The sequence below is a fragment of the Astatotilapia calliptera genome, chromosome 4 (genome assembly GCF_964374335.1).
Source record: "Astatotilapia calliptera chromosome 4, fAstCal68.1, whole genome shotgun sequence".
Classification (NCBI taxonomy): Eukaryota; Metazoa; Chordata; class Actinopteri; order Cichliformes; family Cichlidae; genus Astatotilapia; species Astatotilapia calliptera.
Window position 1 is genome coordinate 6,962,068 of NC_137425.1, and position 21,301 is coordinate 6,983,368.

The 21,301-nt window shown below is 39.8% G+C and overlaps 1 protein-coding gene across 4 annotated transcripts in view; it reads right to left on the minus strand.

Moving 5' to 3' along the window:
- The window catches only part of plcd3a (phospholipase C, delta 3a), a 29,163-nt gene that overhangs the window by 1,708 nt on the left and 6,154 nt on the right, over positions 1-21,301 (minus strand). For 3 of the 4 annotated variants that reach the window (XR_013908469.1, XM_026164291.2, XM_026164293.2), the window contains exons 2-13: positions 13,290-13,454; positions 9,236-9,464; positions 8,269-8,398; positions 7,545-7,770; positions 4,639-4,840; positions 4,401-4,545; positions 4,028-4,180; positions 3,791-3,943; positions 3,546-3,696; positions 3,269-3,385; positions 2,936-3,114; positions 219-354 (exon numbers count right to left, since the gene is read on the minus strand). Coding sequence is in view for 3 of the 4 variants with exons in the window: in XM_026164291.2 (XP_026020076.2) it covers positions 219-354; positions 2,936-3,114; positions 3,269-3,385; positions 3,546-3,696; positions 3,791-3,943; positions 4,028-4,180; positions 4,401-4,545; positions 4,639-4,840; positions 7,545-7,770; positions 8,269-8,398; positions 9,236-9,464; positions 13,290-13,454 (1,986 nt within the window). In the remaining variant the exon portion in view is untranslated. Of the gene's footprint in view, positions 1-218; positions 355-2,935; positions 3,115-3,268; positions 3,386-3,545; positions 3,697-3,790; positions 3,944-4,027; positions 4,181-4,400; positions 4,546-4,638; positions 4,841-7,544; positions 7,771-8,268; positions 8,399-9,235; positions 9,465-13,289; positions 13,455-13,979; positions 14,000-21,301 lie in introns of those variants that run through there. The other variant, XM_080300153.1, reaches the window with a different exon arrangement.

Genomic DNA, 21,301 nt, shown 5'->3' on the forward strand with positions numbered 1-21,301 from the left:
CAAGATTTGAATAAGGTACAAAGAAGCTTTCTGACATCATCTCTTGTCTCCTGTCACTGCATTATAAAAGTAACACTGATTTACAGAAATGCCTGCATTGAATTTAAATATACATAGATAACATATATATTATCACTCTGCAAAAAAAAAAATACATATAAAAATGTATTTTTAAAATTTTATTGTTGTGGATAAATAAATAAATAAATAAATATTACCATTGTTGTCAATGCGGTGGGTTTTTTGTTTTGCTTTATCAATAGCCACCCCATGAATTTCCACCCACACTAGTGGGTCCACAATGGAGCTCGCCTTCTCTGTGTTGATTTTTGGCAGCTGTTGTGCAGATATTATCTGAAAAAGCAAAACATAATTCATCATTGTGTGCATGAAATTATCATTAGAAATGTATAAAAAAAAAGTCTATTGGAGGCAACTTTTTTGCAAAATCTGACAATCTGGATAGCACACAATAGCTCTATGTTTAGACTCTAGTTTAGACATAAGGGAACTCTTCCAGAGGAACAACAGAGGATGGCCTCTCCTCTATGAAAAAAATTGAAGTATGGACAGTAATAACAAGAACTAAATGACACTATGAAAAATAAACTTGCCACAAAAAGGAAGGAAACTTCCTTTTTCTTCTAACAATACTTCTTAGCAATAAATCCTACAGGGAGTGCAGAATTATTAGGCAAATGAGTATTTTGTCCACATCATCCTCTTCATGCATGTTGTCTTACTCCAAGCTGTATAGGCTCGAAAGCCTACTACCAATTAAGCATATTAGGTGATGTGCAACTCTGTAATGAGAAGGGGTGTGGTCTAATGACATCAACACCCTATATCAGGTGTGCATAATTATTAGGCAACTTCCTTTCCTTTGGCAAAATGGGTCAAAAGAAGGACTTGACAGGCTCAGAAAAGTCAAAAATAGTGAGATATCTTGCAGAGGGATGCAGCAGTCTCAAAATTGCAAAGCTTCTGAAGCGTGATCATCGAACAATCAAGCGTTTCATTCAAAATAGTCAACAGGGTCGCAAGAAGCGTGTGGAAAAACCAAGTTGCAAAATAACTGCCCATGAACTGAGAAAAGTCAAGCGTGCAGCTGCCAAGATGCCACTTGCCACCAGTTTGGCCATATTTCAGAGCTGCAACATCACTGGAGTGCCCAAAAGCACAAGGTGTGCAATACTCAGAGACATGGCCAAGGTAAGAAAGGCTGAAAGACGACCACCACTGAACAAGACACACAAGCTGAAACGTCAAGACTGGGCCAAGAAATATCTCAAGACTGGTTTTTCTAAGGTTTTATGGACTGATGAAATGAGAGTGAGTCTTGATGGGCCAGATGGATGGGCCCGTGGCTGGATTGGTAAAGGGCAGAGAGCTCCAGTCCGACTCAGACGCCAGCAGGGTGGAGGTGGAGTACTGGTTTGGGCTGGTATCATCAAAGATGAGCTTGTGGGGCCTTTTCGGGTTGAGGATGGAGTCAAGCTCAACTCCCAGTCCTACTGCCAGTTTCTGGAAGACACCTTCTTCAAGCAGTGGTACATGAAGAAGTCTGCATCCTTCAAGAAAAACATGATTTTCATGCAGGACAATGCTCCATCACACGCGTCCAAGTACTCCACAGCGTGGCTGGCAAGAAAGGGTATAAAAGAAGAAAAACTAATGACATGGCCACCTTGTTCACCTGATCTGAACCCCATTGAGAACCTGTGGTCCATCATCAAATGTGAGATTTACAAGGAGGGAAAACAGTACACCTCTCTGAACAGTGTCTGGGAGGCTGTGGTTGCTGCTGCACGCAATGTTGATGGTGAACAGATCAAAACACTGACAGAATCCATGGATGGCAGGCTTTTGAGTGTCCTTGCAAAGAAAGGTGGCTATATTGGTCGCTGATTTGTTTTTGTTTTGTTTTTGAATGTCAGAAATGTATATTTGTGAATGTGGAGATGTTATATTGGTGTCACTGGTAAAAATAAATAATTGAAATGGGTATATATTTGTTTTTTGTTAAGTTGCCTAATAATTATGCACAGTAATAGTCACCTGCACACACAGATATCCCCCTAAAATGGCTAAAACTAAAAACTACTTCCAAAAACATTCAGCTTTGATATTAATGAGTTTTTTGGGTTCATTGAGAACATGGTTGTTGTTCAATAATAACATTATTCCTCAAAAATACAACTTGCCTAATAATTCTGCACTCCCTGTATACCGTTGGAAAGTCTCTTTATTTGTCTCTAACTCCTCATGTTGGTGACCAGCTTGGTCACACACTGCTGTGGGATGGGATGACATTTTTCAACCAGCATTTACTGCTGTTAAACTACCAATATGTCTTGTTTCTTCATAATTCAATTATCCAATCCAACAAATAACACCAAACAAGAGTTATTAGCAGAATAAGCTGTTTGGCGTTGGCAGAGAAGATTTGGCAAGTTTTTCATGAGTGCAACCCACATTCTCAACACTACTGCTCAACCCACAAATGCATTTTCCTTACAAATGTGGTATCCTTCCAGTGGTATATAAGATTTATTACCAAGAAGTATTGTTACCACAAAGAAATAATCAACCAAACACTAATTTCCTTACTTTTTATGTTAAGTTTAGAACAGCGGTACAGAAATCTTACTATAACGTCTATCTCCTCCTTAACAGGTAGGCACATCTGAACGAAACTTTGGAAAAACTTCATCACATATATTGTGGTTATTAAAATCTATATGCTTTAAAAAAATATTCATGATGAATTTAAATTCTTTGGATTTTTGTGTATCTATCTATCTATCTATCTATCTATCTATCTATCTATCTATCTATCTATCTATCTATCTATCTATCTATCTATCTATCTATCTATCTATCTATCTATCTATCTATAATGTTCATTTCCCTTAACTTAGTAACAGTTACTCACTCGTATAGTCAGCTGAGTCGGGGTATGACCGGGGCCTCCTCCCGTGTTTTCTGGGTTAAAGTTGGATGTGGGGCTGCACAGGAAGCTGGGTTTGAGGACGTATCCACAGTGACCATTTGCTAGGAAGCGGCCCTGGTTCAGGTCCATTTGCTCCCCAGCCGTCTGGAAGTTTAGAGCCACTTAACGGCAGAAAGAGGAAAGTGGAGGGACACGGGATTAAATTAACGGAATCAGAGATGTCAGCAGGTTACATGTGACATGACAGTAAGTTTACAGAAATAAAACACGTCTCTGGGTTTTTAAAAAGCGTAGCTTTCAGTGTGGAGTACCAACCCAGCTGGCATCCACAGTTCCACATTTCCTGAGGATCATAGTTGGATGATTGAAGGCGCTGGCCACAAGGGTAGATCCGGCTCAGCTGCCTGCTGTTGTGTCTTACAAAAAGCTTCCCTGTAAATAAAAAGACAGAAATCCACAAGCCATGATACGTTGAGGGCTAATTATAATTTCTGTAGAACCAGCTGAACCAGCTGCACAAAAGACACGATGCTGGCAAACTTTTTGAATTTCTCTATCTGATGTCAAGATGCAATTATCTCCACTATTGTACCAGACTCTTTGATGTGCTTGAGGGCATCGTTTTCAGAGAAAGAAGACATTTCATTTGGCGGTTTTTCAGACACATTTCCAAACCCACGGAAGGGGACACTCTTGCAGTAAACCACCAGGTCGGATAGCTCGGGGCACAGTTTCGAACGGACCTGGAAAAGGCAATGCAAAGAAAATTGGTCAATTAGCTAAAGCGTTTGTGTTAACAGCTTCCACGACTCAATAACAAGCCTTTCTTGAACTGACCTTTGCAGGATCCTTCATGGGTGTGCTCTTAATGCTGCTGGCTAGTTCATCTTCAGAGCTCGAAGAGAAGCTGGTGCAGCTGCTGTTCTTCACCAGCTCACCCAGGTGAGGAGTGTGTTTCTTTCCTTTTACCAAAATGCGCCCCTTAAGCTCCTGCAAGGAATGCCATTGGAATAAATTACTTTATTAGAAAGGCAAATGGGTCCAGCTGTGCTTCTATGTGTGTGGTTGTTGTACTTCGGGAGAAGGCAGGTCTCTCAGTGCCTGGTCACTGAGAGGCTCTGTGAGCAGTTTTTTGCCCAGGATACTACGGAGGTGTTTGTCCATGACAGCCTGCTGCTCCACAGAACAGTGATTCTCCAAGGACAGGATTAGAGGGTATGGGGACGTCTGCAGGGAGAAACACAGGAAAACTCTTATGCTAAGCCGTTAAAATGCAATTAGATCACATTATAGCAATGCAAAACCCAAGAGTATAATACTATACAAAATACCACAGGATTGCCTCAGAGTCAGGTGTATAACCAAAAGAAGTGCAGTGGGTTGGCACAGCTGTAAGCACAACGCATAACTGCATATTTCCATGAGTGAAAGCTACAAAATCTCTTACCTTGAAGGCATACTGACCGATGGTTTCAATGACTTCCTTAAAGGGCACTTTGGAGGTGAGTGTGTGCCCGTGGTAGATGACGGGTTCACCTTTATCTCCATCCCAGCAGTCTAGCTCCACACAGCGGCAGCCCTGAATTAGAGCCCTGACAGTGACAGATTTATTCATTTGAAACCACAGGCACATATCTCACTAGACTGACTGAGGGCCAATGTTGCATTCTTCTCTGTCTCAATACCTCATGTACGGCTCAGTGCTGCTCGCACCGGTGACTTGGTCCTTGGTAAGGTAAGTGTTGTGTGACGAGGAGATGAAGTAATGGGCCAGGGGGTGGGTCATGTCCTGGTAAACTCTGGCATGGTTAGGGTTGAAGACATCATTCTCCAGAGACAGCATGTACATGGTGAAACCATTTTGTGTCATGAGCAGGTTCTTCTGAGCTGTAATAAATGGTATTTTATTTCCATCAATTTGTAATCTTTAAGTGGATTTAACAGGATAACGAAGGGCTTTAAACAAGTAAAAAGAAAGCAGGGATACATGGAAGACGTGAAATGGCATAACATATCAGCCTATGTATATCATTTAGGAAGCAGAGGACAGCATGAGGAAGAAAGCTCAAAACTGTGGAAAGGGAATCAGACCTAGAGTTGCCAGAAGTATTATTTCTTCTTTTATGCTGTTAATTTACATAATTAATAATATATATTATGATATAAGTGCATCAAACTTAACTTTTCCTGTCTTTAACAATCAGTTGAATTCAATTCAGTTTAATTGACACCAAAATTAGGTTGCAGTTGGTTTTTAGCATGCAACATTAAAACAGGACAACACTGGTCACAACCACCAAACAGGTGGGCCTCTGAAAATAGATAACCAAGTTTTAGAAAAAAAAAACAAAAAAACAATGTTGGTGTGCACAAACCAGAGACAGATAAACAAATCACAAACCGGCACAACTCAGATAACCTAGGCTGCAAATGTACTTTTTTTTTTTTTTATTGAGACCTCTCATGAACATAATAATAATAATGGATTGGATTTATATAGCGCTTTTCAAGGCACCCAAAGCGCTTTACAATACCACTATTCATTCATTTGCGCATTCACACACTGGTGGAGGCAAGCTACGGTTGTAGCCACAGCTGCCCTGGGGAAGACTGACAGAAGCGAGGCTGCCATATCGCGCCATCGGCTCCTCTGGCCAACACCAGTAGGCGGTAGGGTAAAGTGTCTTGCCCAAGGACACAACGACCAGGACAGAGAGCCCAGGGATTGAACCGGCGACCTTCCGGTTACAGATACGCCTCCCAAACCCCTGAGCCACGGTCGCACCCCAATAACATAAGAGGTTTATAAAAAGTTATATTCTATTAAATATATATATCCAATCTAAGGAATAATTTCTTGTCTTAATTTGAAACTAAATTCTGTCATACAGTTGAGTCATAACTACATTCTTCTTGTGGTTAATATTATTTCTTGTTTACAGTAATTATTGTCAAGGGAATTAGTTGTACTGACCAATCCAGGGTGTAGTCTGCCTTTTCCCAAATGACAGCTGGGATAATTTTGATTTTTTTAAACAGATGTTATGACATTATTGCTAAAAGAAAATTAAAAGGTTTCCTCAGTTTAAGAGTATCAACTCTGATATGTTTAGTAATTTTACTGTTTTCATGAACAAAACTTATTCAGTGTCCTTTACAGTGGACAGCAGAACTTACTACCTCATGTTTTCATGTCCATCATTTAGATAGCAGAAGACAGATGGAGGAAAAAAAAGCTCAAAATTGTGGAAAGAGAATCAGGCCTAAAGTTGCTTAAAGTTTGATTTCTTCTTTTATCCTGTTGATTTACATAATTAATGATATATAATATGGTAGAAATGCATTCAGCTTTACTTTTCCTGTATTTAACAATTAGTTCAACTCAGTTTAAATGACACCAAAATTAGGCTGAAGTTGGTTTTTAGCATGAGACATGTAAACAGGACAACACTGGCCACAACCACCAAACAGGTGGGCCTCTGAAAATAGATAACTAGGTTATAGGAAAAAAAGAAATCCAATGTTGGTGTGCACAAACCAGAGACAGATAAACAAATTACAAACAGGCACAACTCATAACCTAGGCTCCAAATGTACCGTTTCATGTAGACCTCTTATAAACATACAAGGTTTACAAGGCTTTTTTAGAGTGTAGAGTTATATGCACACTAAATCTATATTTTAATAGATATATATAATGCAATCTAAGGAACTCATGCAAGGAGCCTCTCTGTCATACCATTCCTGATCACTATTAATGCTTTGGGTGATGAGACCTAAAAAGCCCGGTTGAGGTAAGTATTAGGTGTGCACAATGAAGTTTAATAAAAAGCGTGATGTTGATAGGTTACATGTTAAAATGATGTTTTAATGCTCAGATTTGTTTCCTTCTTTTTTTTTTTTCAGAAATGGAACCAATATCATTCATTCTGTAATTAAACATGACCCCATGTCCATTGTGAGGGACAGAAGATTAAAATAAATAAATAGCTTTTTTTCCGTAATATGTTTCTCTCAAACACAATACTTCTATCCCTTTATGCCCCTTTATGTCACAAATCTCAGATCATGTCAGACTGTTTCTTGAGCATGACAATGAGTTCACTCTCAAAGTCACGGAAAGAGCACCTTTAGGATGTGGTGGAAGGAGAGATTTCTATTTTGGATGTGCAGCTGACAGATCTGCAGGAATGTCATCATGACCAAAAATGAGGATTGTTTCCTGAACATTCTTGAATCAATGCTACATAGAAGGAGGCCGAAACAGGTACTAAGAAGGCATCCCTAATAAAATGGTTAGTGAGTGCACATACAGTATAATCAGTACTGTCATTATGGCTGAATTATAATAACTCAGTGATAAGAAAAGCGAAGCAAAGCACAACTTTTCTTTCTTAAAACAACGAGCTCTCACTGCTGGATTGCTTTTTTTGCACAGCAGCAGGATTGTGCCTCAGATTTTATGGTGATAGGCTAAATCGCTATTTCTTTTGTATGGAGACGGCATCAAAAGTCACATTCAGAATGTATTTATATATAAATATTTTGGGTTCCTCCTTTGAGTCCTTTAATGACTGCTTTTACAACTTACCCCGGTCATTGAGCTCATAGGTGAGTATAAGACTTCGAGCATGATCCAGCGACGCGTCCTCCCCTTGATCTCCCAGGAAATCACGCAGCTCAGCAGTGGAGAGCACGCTACCTTTACTTGAATAGTGTCTAAACACGGCATCTAGCTCAGGCCGTCGCAGCAGCTCCCTGCAGAACTCTTCAATTTCTGTGTGATCCAGGCGGCCATCGCCAGATTGGTCACACCGCTGAGATGCACAGAAAAGGTGTGTGTTAAAAAGAGCCAAGAAAGTGAACACACAGAGAAGAAAATAGACAATATCAAAGGCTGTGGGAAAAGCACCTCTATAATAATTCAACGCAGCTGTGCGCACCTACGTTGAAAACATGCTTCTTTGCACTGTAAGCTGCACAGAGAAGAAGAATAACACTAACAATTCTGCCATAATAGTGAAGTGAGGGACATAGCAGGTAGTAATCCCTGCACAAAAGAGAAATAAATGGCTCGTGATTTGTTGTGGGGAAGATAAGAGGGAGGGGGTAAAGATGTGGAGTGAGGCTGGTGGTTGGCTTGCTGCTGGGGTTGGTAATTGAACACAGACTCTGGACTCCAGGGTGTCCGAGTAAAATGACACCTCCTTAACCAGATAGCAACAACTCTACAGCTCTGTAATTCCCTCACTTCTTTACACTCAGTGCTGCAGTTTAATGAGCATACAGGTACTAAAACATCACATGACTCTGACCTTGAATAAGCAGCGGGCATATTGCTCGCTCACGTCAATGTTGATCATCAGCAGCAGCCGTTTGACCTCATCGTAGCTCATCTTGCCGTCGTTGTTCTGATCTGCTCGCTTGAGGTACCCCCGAATCCAAGTGTAGGGAGTTAAGAAATCAAGCAAGACTAAAGCATAGAGTCAAACTGTTAAGACGGTACTTTTATATGGGATGTTACTGGGTTTTATTTGTTATAAATCCACTTAATACCTGCTCTTTTCCCAAGGGAGGTTATTTTTGCTAAACCTCCTTTTTCTTATATTTGATCTCTTTTTTATTCTATCCTGCTGTTATTGAAAGGGTCTGTATTTTTCCTTTTCATACTCACCCTTTCTAGCAAGAATTAAAGGACAAAATGCATATTTGGTACATGAATTTGATTTGAAACTGAGTCAAGTAAAGCATCATCTTCCAAAACAGATACTGGAATTGTCTCTTAGTGTTTTTCCAGACTGATAATGCTATAGCCTTTTGACACGATAACTATCAGCAACTGACTCATCTTTATGCATTTAGTGCTTTTCACATTGTGTTGGACCATTAAAGCAAAAGCCATTTACAATTCAATGTCAATTTTTAACCTGTTGACAGTTTATGGTGTCCTTGCACAGCCACATTAAGTGAAAAGCACTTGCTGCACTTGACATGAGTTTTATTTCACAATGAAAACAAAATGAGAAACAAACAGAGCAACGGGGAAGATCTTATACTCTACCTGAACACTACACTGCTATTTTCCTCTGGCTATGAGAGATTATAATTAAGAGTGATAGCAGGCCTATATTTAGACAGGGCTTTTTTGTCGAGCAATTACCTCTCACCTTAGCTATGCTGTGTACGTAGGACGGTACATGTGACAGCAGAGTCAGTCACCATAGCAATGCTGCCTCAGCTACGCTATATTTATTCTAGCATATTGGAAATTGGGCAGGATATTGGTCCAGTTTTTCCTTCTGACTCATTCTGGCCACTCGCTCCTTTAACATGCGGAGACCTCGCACCCAGTGCTGAGCTTCCTCTGCAGTGGGGCACTTCAGGTCCAGGCTCTTCCTGGCTCCTTTGAAGACCACTGTGAAGCACTGGTTCTCTGGTAGGGTTCCAGACAGCCGCCTCAGTGCCTCCGACTGGTAGCCTTCACACACACACTCCACCTCCGTCACTGCAACTGGGACAGGAGCGATAATATCGATGAGTAAACTGCTTCAGCAGGAGACCATGGTTGCACAAGAAGCAGCTAAAGGTCAAGTGTGAGGCGTTTTTAGAGAATGCGAGTGACACATTAATGAGACTGCGAAACATATTATATCCACACATGTTCGTCAGCAGACTAATTTTAAAACAAAAAAAACAAAAAATGACATGAGAGTAATGACTTAGACCTTCAGTGTGAGGTTCCTGTACTGACAGCTTGAGAATCAGGCTTCATTTAAAGTATGAGACATGAAAAAAAGAAATCTAACTGTGCTGCTAGAGGCCATTCAGTATCAGATAAAATATAGTGCAAAATATATATGAAATCTTGTCTTGTGCCCCCCCCCCCCCCTCCCTATAAAATTAAAACCTATTTATTCAAAGTTTTATTTATTTATTATTATTTTTCAAAAGGTTGTGTGGATGCCACCTGCAGCGGCTCTCCACCTGCCTGACTAAGAATTTCCCATTATATATTCAGCAAAGTTCAAATGGGCTATTTCCTTAATCTAAAAGTAAAAAATAATTAAGGGATTTCTCAATTACCGTAAATACATTTTCCGTAGCACAGCAAATAGCACATTTGCCCTACATGTTCACAATCAGGAGGAAACACAAAACCCAACCACCAGGGGTCAAAAGTAGTGTCCTATTGCCAGCTCCAACCTGGGATAAATGGGAGGGGTGTGGGAAATAAAGGAGCAGCTGGATGTACGGTACATCACATCATCATAATATTAAGACAGCCCCAAAACATATCTGCACCCAAAGGACCACACCTAAAAAGAATATAAATAACCAGCAACGAGGTCTTTTTTATTTTAGCATGACGGTAGCAAACATGTTCTGCATTCTGCACAACATCACTCTGTTAAGCCGGTTGTGAATCCAGTCTGTCCACAGTTCAGACCAGTGAGTCATTAAAAGCTTTTGGCATTCCAAAGAAGAAGTAGAAGAAGAAGAAGAAGTAGAAGAAATAGTAGAAGTAGTAGAAGAAGAAGAAGAAGAAGAAGAAGAAGAAGAAGAAATAGTAGAAGTAGTAGAAGAAGAAGAAGAAGAAGAAGAAACTCCCATATTCACAAGGGGTTGGCTTCAAAACTTAAAAATTCATAAGCATTGTAAGTTTTAACATTTTATATGCTCTTTGTACTTTAGTAAGGAAATATAGGATTTACGTTATTTGTTTTTATTTTTTCCAGCTCAAAAAGGGGAAAGGCGTTTTTTTCCCCAAAATATGCATATGCATTTTTACATTTTGAATCTCAACAATTCAACATCCTAAAGAGCATAAGTGCACTGCACTGCAAGTCTTCATTTTTGGCCCGGGAAAAAACCTCAGATTTACAACTATAAACAAGGGGAGGAAACAGGCTGACACTAACACACAGTGTCTCCTAGTTTATTCTAACACTAGAACTTTATTCAGCACAGGAGCTCTTCTGCTTCTGCACTGAGATGCCTGCTGGGCAATAAGTATTCTCTGACAATAACCTCATTCTCTTGCTAGAGGTCATAAAAGCCTCTGCAATCCACCTCTTCGAAATTACTCCGCATTCTTCCTTTGTGGTCATCTCGGAGCCATGGTAAAAGTAACATATACATGTGGGTGTGTGCCTATGTGTAGTGTGAAGTTTTAGGTGGTGTATATTACGCCAGGATCACACGCAACCCTGAACTTCAGACATTAGATCAAATCAGACCTGGGAGACTAGAAAGAGGGAAGAGAGCCAGACCTTTATCCCGTACAGAGATTTGGTCCTCAGCAGCCTGCCAGTGTCTTAAGTGGTCACTCTGTTCTCACGCTGCTTGATGTCATCATTCTATGGAGTGTTACACGCTGCAGCTCGGCCGCTCTGTGTCTATTTGCGGCATGGCTGGCACAATCAAAACGGCCTTCACACCCATTGACCCACAAACCTGCCCAACCACACACGCTGTGAGACAAGCGGCAAGGGTTAGGATTAAACTGCATTCTAACATAAGGGTGGAGATCACAAACAGCACAGAGGTGGGAGAGCCAAAGGTCAGGCAACAAGGGAGAAAACAAAGCTGATCTCATATTACGTGCTCAAAGCTTTCCACCTTGAAGTAAATTTTCATTTCAACAGAAAGAATTAGCTACAAAGACCTAAATGGAATGGGAGACTGAACAGATGCTGCTGCGAAGTCTCTTTTGCTCTTTTACTTTCATTAACTCTTCCAGGAATTGTGCTTCGGTAATTTAGGCCATCAGTCCAACCCTCTGATGCCATGACAGAAGAGTTGCGCTCTGAACAAGATTTGTGTCCTACATACTGCGCTGACATCCATGAATTGATTCCCTGAATAACTAGATAAAAGACATTACTATCTTTCCCCTGTGTGCTTTGGCACAACATCCTAATATAGCTACTACATGACTAGTTGTTTAAAACAGTGGGCTGAAAAGCAAGGCATTATAATAACATTACATAATATAATGGATGAGCTGTGAAATTAAGTATAAAGTCTACTAACTTCTTCCCCACTATTTTATTACTGAAAATGGTGCTTTGCAAAAGATGCTTTAGGTACTCAAGGAGGTCCGATCGCTAAAAGAATTGAAAATAAATATTAACAGCAAAAAAAACCCCCAAAACAATCTCATCTGCTTTTGCAGTTTAATTTTACCCTTAAGCAACTTGCAAACCTCCAACTATAACTTATCTTGTTTTTCACCTTGTGTACATAACCTTAAGGAGTTTGTGCAAAGAGTGATAACAGGCCCAAACTTGCATAAGTGGGAGTTGAGTCTATAGGATTCTATGTAATATCAGTTTTGTTTACCCGCTATAACAGAAAACACTCAATTCAATTAAACTTGGACATTGATCATTAGCTTGACGTTTGTTTTTCAAGGTGAAACATTCAAACATGGGGGAATCTCGACCTACCACTCTCAACCAGGGTAACCTACAGGCATGTTTCCTCTGTGTTGACTTTCTAGAGAGCAGCTACACTCTCCTTCCACATGTCAAACAATCACTGGAGTGATATTTAAAGGGCCTATCACAAGTTAGTCACACCCTGAAGCATACCATGCTTTTTCTGTTAAAAAAATACTTAAATTAGGCTACTGATACCATAATGTTCTATTGAGGACTTTCAAATAATCTTAATGCTTTCTGAAACTAAAGAAATAAATGCACATTTAAGAAATTTCTGCACTGGCTTTACTTTTCAGTCTCAGAAGCTAAATCCAGTTTTATGCGCTGGTAAATTATAAACTGATCCCATCAAAGAGCTCATGCCCATTTCTGTCGGAGGTCTAAGTGTCAGTAAGACTATTAAATGTATATTAGGAAGCTTGAATTGGTAAGTCATAACCACTACAGATCACATGATTACCCTCCTCAGTTACCAGAGAAACTAGAACCGTCTTTAAATGGGCAAAGTAGGGGAGAGGGCAGAAGACAGAGCCAAGATAAAGCAGCTCAACAACCCCAAACAATGTGCAGGCTGAATGAGCGCACTGAATCACATCTCAGTTTCTATTGGACTAATGGCGGGACGCTTACATTGCTTGCTTTAAATATAATTCAGTTTGCGCTGTTCTCACGTACACTCTTCCATTACTTAAGTTTCCTTTCTATTTATCGTATTAGTTCACTCATGCTCACAATCAAAGCTCCTTTTCCTCCTCAACTCCTATTCATAACTACCCCACTTCTCCTCTTCATTAGGTCATGATGTCTGCTCAAGCCAGCCCCCCACCCCGCCACACACTGAGCTCTCCTTACAGAGTACTCTGACCATAAAGCTGGATTTCAGACAAACTTACATGTCTGCTGGGCTTTGCCTTTGCGGGAGCTCTTGGACTCGCACCACACGGTGAGTCCGTCCTCCAGCAGCCGCATGCTTCGGTTCCTTTGCCAACTTGTTGACCGAACTTTCAGCATGCTGGAACCTGCCATCATCACGCGTATGTCCTCATTTTCATGAAGCCCTGGAGAATACACACATTCACAAAACAGAGCTGTTAATGCATGCATGACTCTGGTTGACACTGTGCAAATGCATCATCAGCAACTTAAGTTCAGCTTGTCTTCACATACATGCCTATTGTTTGATCAGTTTAATCAGGTTCATAAGTGCACATCTGTTTTCCCAAGTTCCTTAACTCTAATGCCAAACATATTATATTTGATACAGGAGTTTATGTCAGTGTTTTGAGACCTCTAAATCATCATCAACAAAACTTAAAATTAATTGCACATTACATTTTTGGGCAATAGATTGCACAAACGCCAGATGCAGTAAAACTGATACTGAAATTAAAAGTCACATATGCAAACTGATATCTCATTTCTTTCTTTTTTGTCAGAAGGTTCAATAAACACTCCAGTATGATTTTTTTTTCTGACAGTTATTTAGTGAGTCAAGCTTCACAGGGCATACTTTTATGAAATTTTAGACAAATGACAGTGCAATGCTTTAACTGAAGTGCTTAGCACAAAATGACAGTGCTTACAGATTCATCCATCCATTCTCTTCCATTCTTATCCTTTTGAGGGTCGCAGCGGGGCTGGAGCCTATCCCAGCTGTCTTAGGGCAAGAGGCAGGGTACCACCTAGACAGGTTGCTGGTCTGTCGCAGGGCTAACACATAAAGACAGACAACCATTCGCACTCACGTTCACAACTTTAGAGTTACCAATTAACCGAACTCCACTAACTGCATGTCTTTGGACTGTGGGAGGAAGCCAGAGTACCTGCAGAGAACCCACGCAAACAATATAATGTTTACTATGTTTATGCATCAAGACTGACAGAAGAAGTTTTCTATAAGGGCTTGAAGTGCTGCTGTTTAAAGTTTATGCACACAACCTTCTACACTGAATATCTAACGAGTTTGGTCAGTAGCTTGACAAGTGTTAAATGTTTGCTAAATGCAGCAGCTAGTGTGTTGTTATCATCATTTCCAATAAGGACACAATTAGCAGTTTGAATTAAGACAAAACTACCCTATGGAGAGTCACAAATTATGCATGTGAGTCTGTAGTGGATTTATGAAGTGAACTATGGGTTCTGAGTACGTACTGTTAGCATGCAACATGCATTAACTTCAGTGAAAAGCTCAAGACATCATTGCCCGTGTTTGATGTGAATCTCATCGGTTTTGATCAAAAGTCTGACCTAGATGAAGCAAAAGGGATCACCTCTAAAGTACACTTCATGACATTCAGCCAGAGGCATTACAAATGTGACAATAAGCCATAAAGGGTCTACAAAATTTTGTGTCATTCCATGTAAGGAGTGTAGAGACATATCCTGGGGTCAACAACCGTTACTATCAAAAGAACAATTATTGAATAACTTTTGCCCAACAAGTTCTGTGTGGAGCTGCAAAACATATTTGAACCTCATTTTAAAACTGACTGCATATGAAGCATAGATTCATCAGCATTACTAATAGGTGTAAAAAATTTAATCACATGTGGCTACTCTGCTTTGTGATATTTCTAATTACTTTTAACCTTTTAAACAGTACATTTGCACAATAACTGAAACTAGCCCTCTGACTGAACAATGGGCTGTGAGGTCAGCTCCTTGATCATTAATATGCAAATTATCAGTTTCAGTCATTGTGCCGTGTACTGTTTACAAGGTTGGGGAAACCTTCAGTCAGCTGAAACTGAAGAAGTCACCTGGATGAGTGATGAAACATTTCTCACACTGAAAATGCAACGACCAGGTGAACAGAATCAACCTTTTGGGAGTTACTTACCTGGATGATTGAACATGCTTTAAGACACTGTGATGGTGGAAACTGATCAAAAGTCGCTAATTTTGATATTGCATAAAAGAGTTTTAAAATAATACTAAAATAACATTTTAAAAAAATAAGGCAGTTCTCATCTTTTTACTTCAGCTACATACAGCAATCAGCCTTTGGCCCTGTAAACACAGCCTGTTCTTTTTAAATCGCCTGTTTTATTATTTGCTCATTTCTTCCTGCAGAGCAAATCAGTAAGCCAGCAGCGCTGGCAGTGAAAGCAAACAAATCTGTCCGCACACCATTTCCTCAAGAACTTTTTTTTCTTCCCCCATTTATAACTAGGGAGACTAAATGTTCATTACATCCATGCAATCCACTGAGCCTCATATTGGAGTAAATGAAAATTAAGAGGATAACACAGGATATGCTTTTTTAAAAAACCCAAACAAAGTCATTGGAGACTTAACTCAACCTAAACCACTGTTTACATTTTCAGAACTGTAGTATGTGCCATTTCTGCAGCTTTAGCATGCCTAGCTATCTTACCCATCAGTCACTTAGGCCTAGAGAGTGTTTGGCAACCTTTTGGAAACCTCTGGTTGTTTTGATAGAGGGTGCTCTATCAAAAACCTTGTTGTGATTGCTTTGGTTGCTAGCAGTTAATTGTGGTTACCTGTGGTTTGCATGAAAGATGCTGATTTGTCTGCAAATACTCTCTAAATGGTAGTGAAATTTGAAAAAGTGTGGTGGAAACCAGAAATGTAGAACGTTCACCTCCAGAGTAAAAGTTCCACGTCAGCGCTGAAGCCAACACATTGCAACAGGTGTAGCTTTGACTTTGAAGGTGAATGGTGTCCGTTTCCAATTTGCAACACAATTACAGTTTCACAACCACTTGGCAAGCAGTTTGTGTTTACAGACAAGCTGCCATCTTACACCCAAACTGCCGTAACCACAGCAAACTGCTAGTGAAAGCAATCAAAATGAGGTTTTTGGTATAGCATTGTAATCAAATTAACACTAGCAACTCCCACCAGCTGCTTGCCAACTGGTTGCACAATACATGCATTTTTCCCTATTAGATGGTCACAGACTGATCTGTAGGCCTCTGTGATTGGGGCCTGACTAAAATATCACTCCATCTTGAAATAATCTCAGAAATATTGTAAAATAAAATGTGGTTTTTTTATGTGTCTCAGTACTTAGATGTCATCACCTAATTTTTTAAAAAATGTGACTTTATAGTTGCTTTCGTGTTTATCTGCTTTATTCAGTCCTTTTCTGTTTATCCTTTGAGCTTTTTGAGAGCTTGAGAGTGTTTGCTGGTTTTAAAAATGCCTGCCTTTCATTCAGCCATCTTATTTACTTGAAAACTGACCTTGAACAAATACTTGGACAAATATGCTCAACGCATCTTTTCTTATATCCAAAACCTTGGGCTGTGTTATATATACAAACCTTGGAAAAAATGACCGGTGCATTTGGCGTGTGAGTCAAGCGTTCATGGATCATCTAAAAAAACCATGACTTTATCATTTAGTAGTATTTATCTGTTTTCTTTAGGGTGAATAAACCACTGTCAGTTTAAAAGAAAGCTGATCAATGAGATGTAATTCAGTCATGATAGTTTGTAGATTTACTTCTCTCCGGGGGCAGGAGCAGGCCAAAAGGCAGCAGGAATGAAAGCTGCTATAACAGCTGGAGTATGGACGGCTTGTGAAAATGTTTGTCCAGCTGTATTGCTCGTATTAGTGTTTCCTCGCTATTAACGTCACTGGAGATGCAAGATTCACAATTTCAGTGGTGCCTTAGATAGTAAGCATATATCACCACTTGGCTGTGGAACTGGTCAGGCCATATAATCAATGAAGAAAAAATGCATTGCAAATTTTAAAGGCCCTTTATTGTAGCATAACAGACTTTAAGACTTATCTGAGACTAAATTATTCATTAATGGCAGAAGCAACTGGGAATGAAAATAAATCCACAGCTCAGGCTGAAGCAGTGTCTGTTTACAAAGCAGAAAACACAGCAGTTTTTCCACTCTCATTCAGAAGGTTCAAATATGAGAGACCCACAGAGGGCTCAGTGTGAAAACTGCCCACTTCATCTTTTATTTTCCTTCTTTCTGTATTTTTTTTAAATGCACATTTGTCACACTTAAATTTAAGATCAATAAATTGTTCATATTAGACAAACACAACCCCTGTAAATACAAAATGCAGTTTTTAAATGATGATTTGATTTATTAAGGGGGAAAAGCTATCCAAACCAACCTGACCCTATGTGATGAAGTAGTCTGCCCCTCTCATTAAACCATGAATGAACTGTGATTAACTTTATGTTTTGAAAAGGTGAATTCAATTATTTCAAGAGCTACACGTAGACTGTTAGAATCTGTGTGTTTTGAGTTTTGTGAGTTTTTGATTCGCTTCTGGATTTATATGTGATTATTACTTATAATGATAACTTTTTATTTGCCTAGTGCTTTGGTGTTTAGTATTTTTCCACCCAGTGCTTATAATTCTAGTTTTTAGTCCCTTTTTTGGTTGAGTCAGTTCCCTTTTTTGTCCACTCTGTCTTAGTCTTGTTTCCTTGGTTGTTTCTCTGTCTGTTTGTGTCCAGTCTCCGTCTCTGTATTTGTTTACTTTTGTCTGTGTCTACTCTGCATTTCTGTTTCCTGTTTACTTCAGCACCTGTTTTTTTATTTCACATGGTCCCTGTCTGTTTCTCCAGTCGTGTCCCCTTGTCTGTCTGGTTTCTCCGTGTCCAGTCGTTTTAGTGCCGTATCCCCTCAGGCTTGTCTCCATTTGTTTATTTTCTTCCCTGGATCAAGTTTGTGTGTCTGGAGCTTGTTTCCTGCCTCTCGTCCTATGTGTGTTGTGTTGAGTTTTGCTTGTTAGCCTGATTTAGTTCACCTGTGTTCCCCGGTGTGTTCAGTTTAAGTTCCTTGTATCCTTGTTTCCTGCATATTCAGCAATAAAGCTGCTGTCAGCTTCAGTTCTCCATCTGAGACCCGCATATTGGGTCCACACCTCTGGATGCCACACAGCAACATATAACACAGGCCTAACTACAACCAGACCCAGTGAATCAAAAAATCATTTACATAGAACCTGTCTGACAAAGTAGAGTAGTCTAAGAAAGAAAATCTCAAAAAGCAACCTATCACACCATGATCTACAAGACTGGGCAAAAATAGTATCCATGGGACAGTTCCAAGGTGAAAACCACACAGGCTTGTCTCACATTTGACAGAAAACATCTTGATGGTCCCCAAGACTGGAAATAATATTCTGTGTACAGACAAGACAACATTTCGGGAAGGTATGAGTCCTGTTGGATCTGCTATAAAACTAACAGCATTTCATAAAACGAACATCATGGTAGTATAACGGGCTGAGGCTGCTTTGTTAAAACTGATGGACCCCTGGACTCTGCTCTCTACCAGAAAATCCTGAAAGATGAAATCCAGCCATCAGTTCATGACCTGAATCTGGTGGCCAAAGTTCCTCCACAGTGACGTGAAAGACTCAGTCAGTTATTGCAAATGCTCGATTGCAGTTGTTCCTGTCAAAGTAGCACAACCAGTTATTAGATTCCGGGAGCAGTTGCTTTTTCACTTAGGGCCAGGGCTGGACTGGAACAAAAAATTGGCCCGGGCATTTTGACTACAGACCGGCCCCCCAGGTATTACAGGAAAAGCCATAAAGCCTTTGAATGAAAACAGACGCTGTTGTGAAAGTGATGGACACTGTCTTGTTGGTATATGTATGATTTCTATACATTTTACGTCAGATAAAAACTTTGGTTGTAATCTTCAGATAATTATTTAATAAAAGCAAGACATTTTAAATGAGAATAAGAACATATTTCTTTGTGCCCCCTTTTCCCTGTTAATGCCCTACCTGGCCCCCTGGCAAAACTTTGCTAGATCCGCCCCTGCATAGTTACCAGCTCTCAGCGTAAAAAAGGATCCTGGTGTTATTTGTCTCTCAGAAACAGTTCATAACTTCCCTTTAACTCATTCATGTCACCTAAAAGGTAAACCTGTTTGTCCATCACCTGTTCAGCTTGATGATTCAGTAAGGACATCTCCTGGTTTCATCTTCATGTTTCCCTCTCACCACATATCCAAACCGATATCATGACCAGCAGCTTAACAGCTGTGGTTCCAGCAAACATCAGCTGATACTTGAAATTAATATTAAACAAATTCTAACAACAGCTGATCAAGCTTAAACGTGCAGCTGTTGTTTAGCGCGACATCCGCTGGTTTCCTCTTTCTGGCGCAAAGTGGGCGATAAACAAACAAGAGAGAAAAGCTGATCAGCTGATCATTGATCAGTTTCATGATCGTGTTCATTGAAGTAGAAACAGGAGAGGGAGGGGAAAGAATGAGCAAAGAATGAGCAAAGAAGAGGCAGCTGACAGCGTAAAGACAGAATAACTCCAGCAAATGCCCCGTATGCCCGATGGCCAGTCCAGCTATGCTTAGGGCCAAGTAGGTTTGGATAGATTTATTTTAATTAATTAATTATTAAATCATCATTTAAAAGCAACATTTTGTATTTACTCAGGTTATCTTTGTCTAATTTTACATTTTGCTTGATGATCAGGACGAGGTCAAATACTTTTCCACTGTGTATTTCAACAGGTTTTTTTTTTATGTATTTATAGTAGTAAGGAGTGTTTCCTTTAAATTATGCATGTTTGTGACTTTGCTGCTTTCTCATTTAGTTAATCATTTCAGTAAATGTGAGGTTAAAAGGTTAAGTTGTTACATTTCTCATTGGGAGGGTTTGAAAATGTTTTGAATTTCACTTGAACAGTTCTTAATCAAGTAAATGTATCTGAATATGTAAATGCTTCAAACAACTGGTTTAACTGGTTTAAAAAGTTATGTTAAGAACTTGGTTGCTGCAAATAGCCTATTGAATAGGCATAGGTTAGTTGCGTTACTAGGCAATAGTAATGCAACTAACACAGGTGTTAAACAGCATTCAGCCATGGCATGTTTAGTCTTTTGCAAGAACAAATGGGCTCTCTTATGGAACCTTCCCTTTTAGTACTGCTGAAGGAAACAGCCAAAACCAGCTCTCACTCACTGCTCAAATTATTCTTCAGGCTTTAGTCTTTTCTGTTCATGTCTAAAGAAAGGGCTTCATTTGTTTCTTTAGCTCTTAAATCACAGTCCTCATCGTGTCAGTGCCAAGTTCTGGAGTAAGTAATGGACCCCCAAAGTTATAGCAAACAGAAACTTCCCTCCACTCCCTCCCTATCCCTGAAAGCGCACTGGGTGAAACCATGGATTTCTCCCCATCAGGGTTGAAAACAAAGAACTCCCCCTGCCAGGCCGTCCATAACAAGCCTGTTTTTCCAAGCTGTTACCACATGCAAGGCATTCCCACAAGCACAGCACAAGGACCTGATTAACTGCAGGTCAGTGACCACGCTAAGCTACCCAAACAGCCTTAACTAGCTCTCTCTCAACCTCCTGCTTCACTTTTTATTATTCCCTCTCCCGCTACAGCCACATTCTTGTTTTACTGCCTGTATAATTTTATTATCTGCCCACAATGCAAAGTGCGAGTAGCTACAAGTCCCCAAGTGTGGCCATATCCACAGATTTAAGAAATTTGGTACAGTTTGGTGTACTTCTGAAAAGCCTCTTCATAACATTTCGGTTTAGCATGTTGGTGTACTATTTTAAAAGAGGCTGAAAAGTCTGTAGCATAGAAGTGTTTTTGCCCCAGTTCTAATGTTATTGTACGAAACATGCTCACAAATGTCAGTGTTTACTGATATTTACCATGTTTACTGTCTTAGTTTGCCATTTTGATTTGCTACCTTTTGCTAATGAGCTATTACCAACAGATATTTAGTCATTAATTAAAGCTGTGATTTTAATGATGATGTTGTAAGAAAAAGTATGCTAATTTGCTTGATAAGCCTAATGTAATAGCACACTCGGAGTAAAAAAAAACCCGCTGAGGCAACACTGACAATTTAAAAGGTTTTAAAAAAGTACAACTGTTAAACCTTATCTTTAAATCAAGATAGAGTCCAGATATC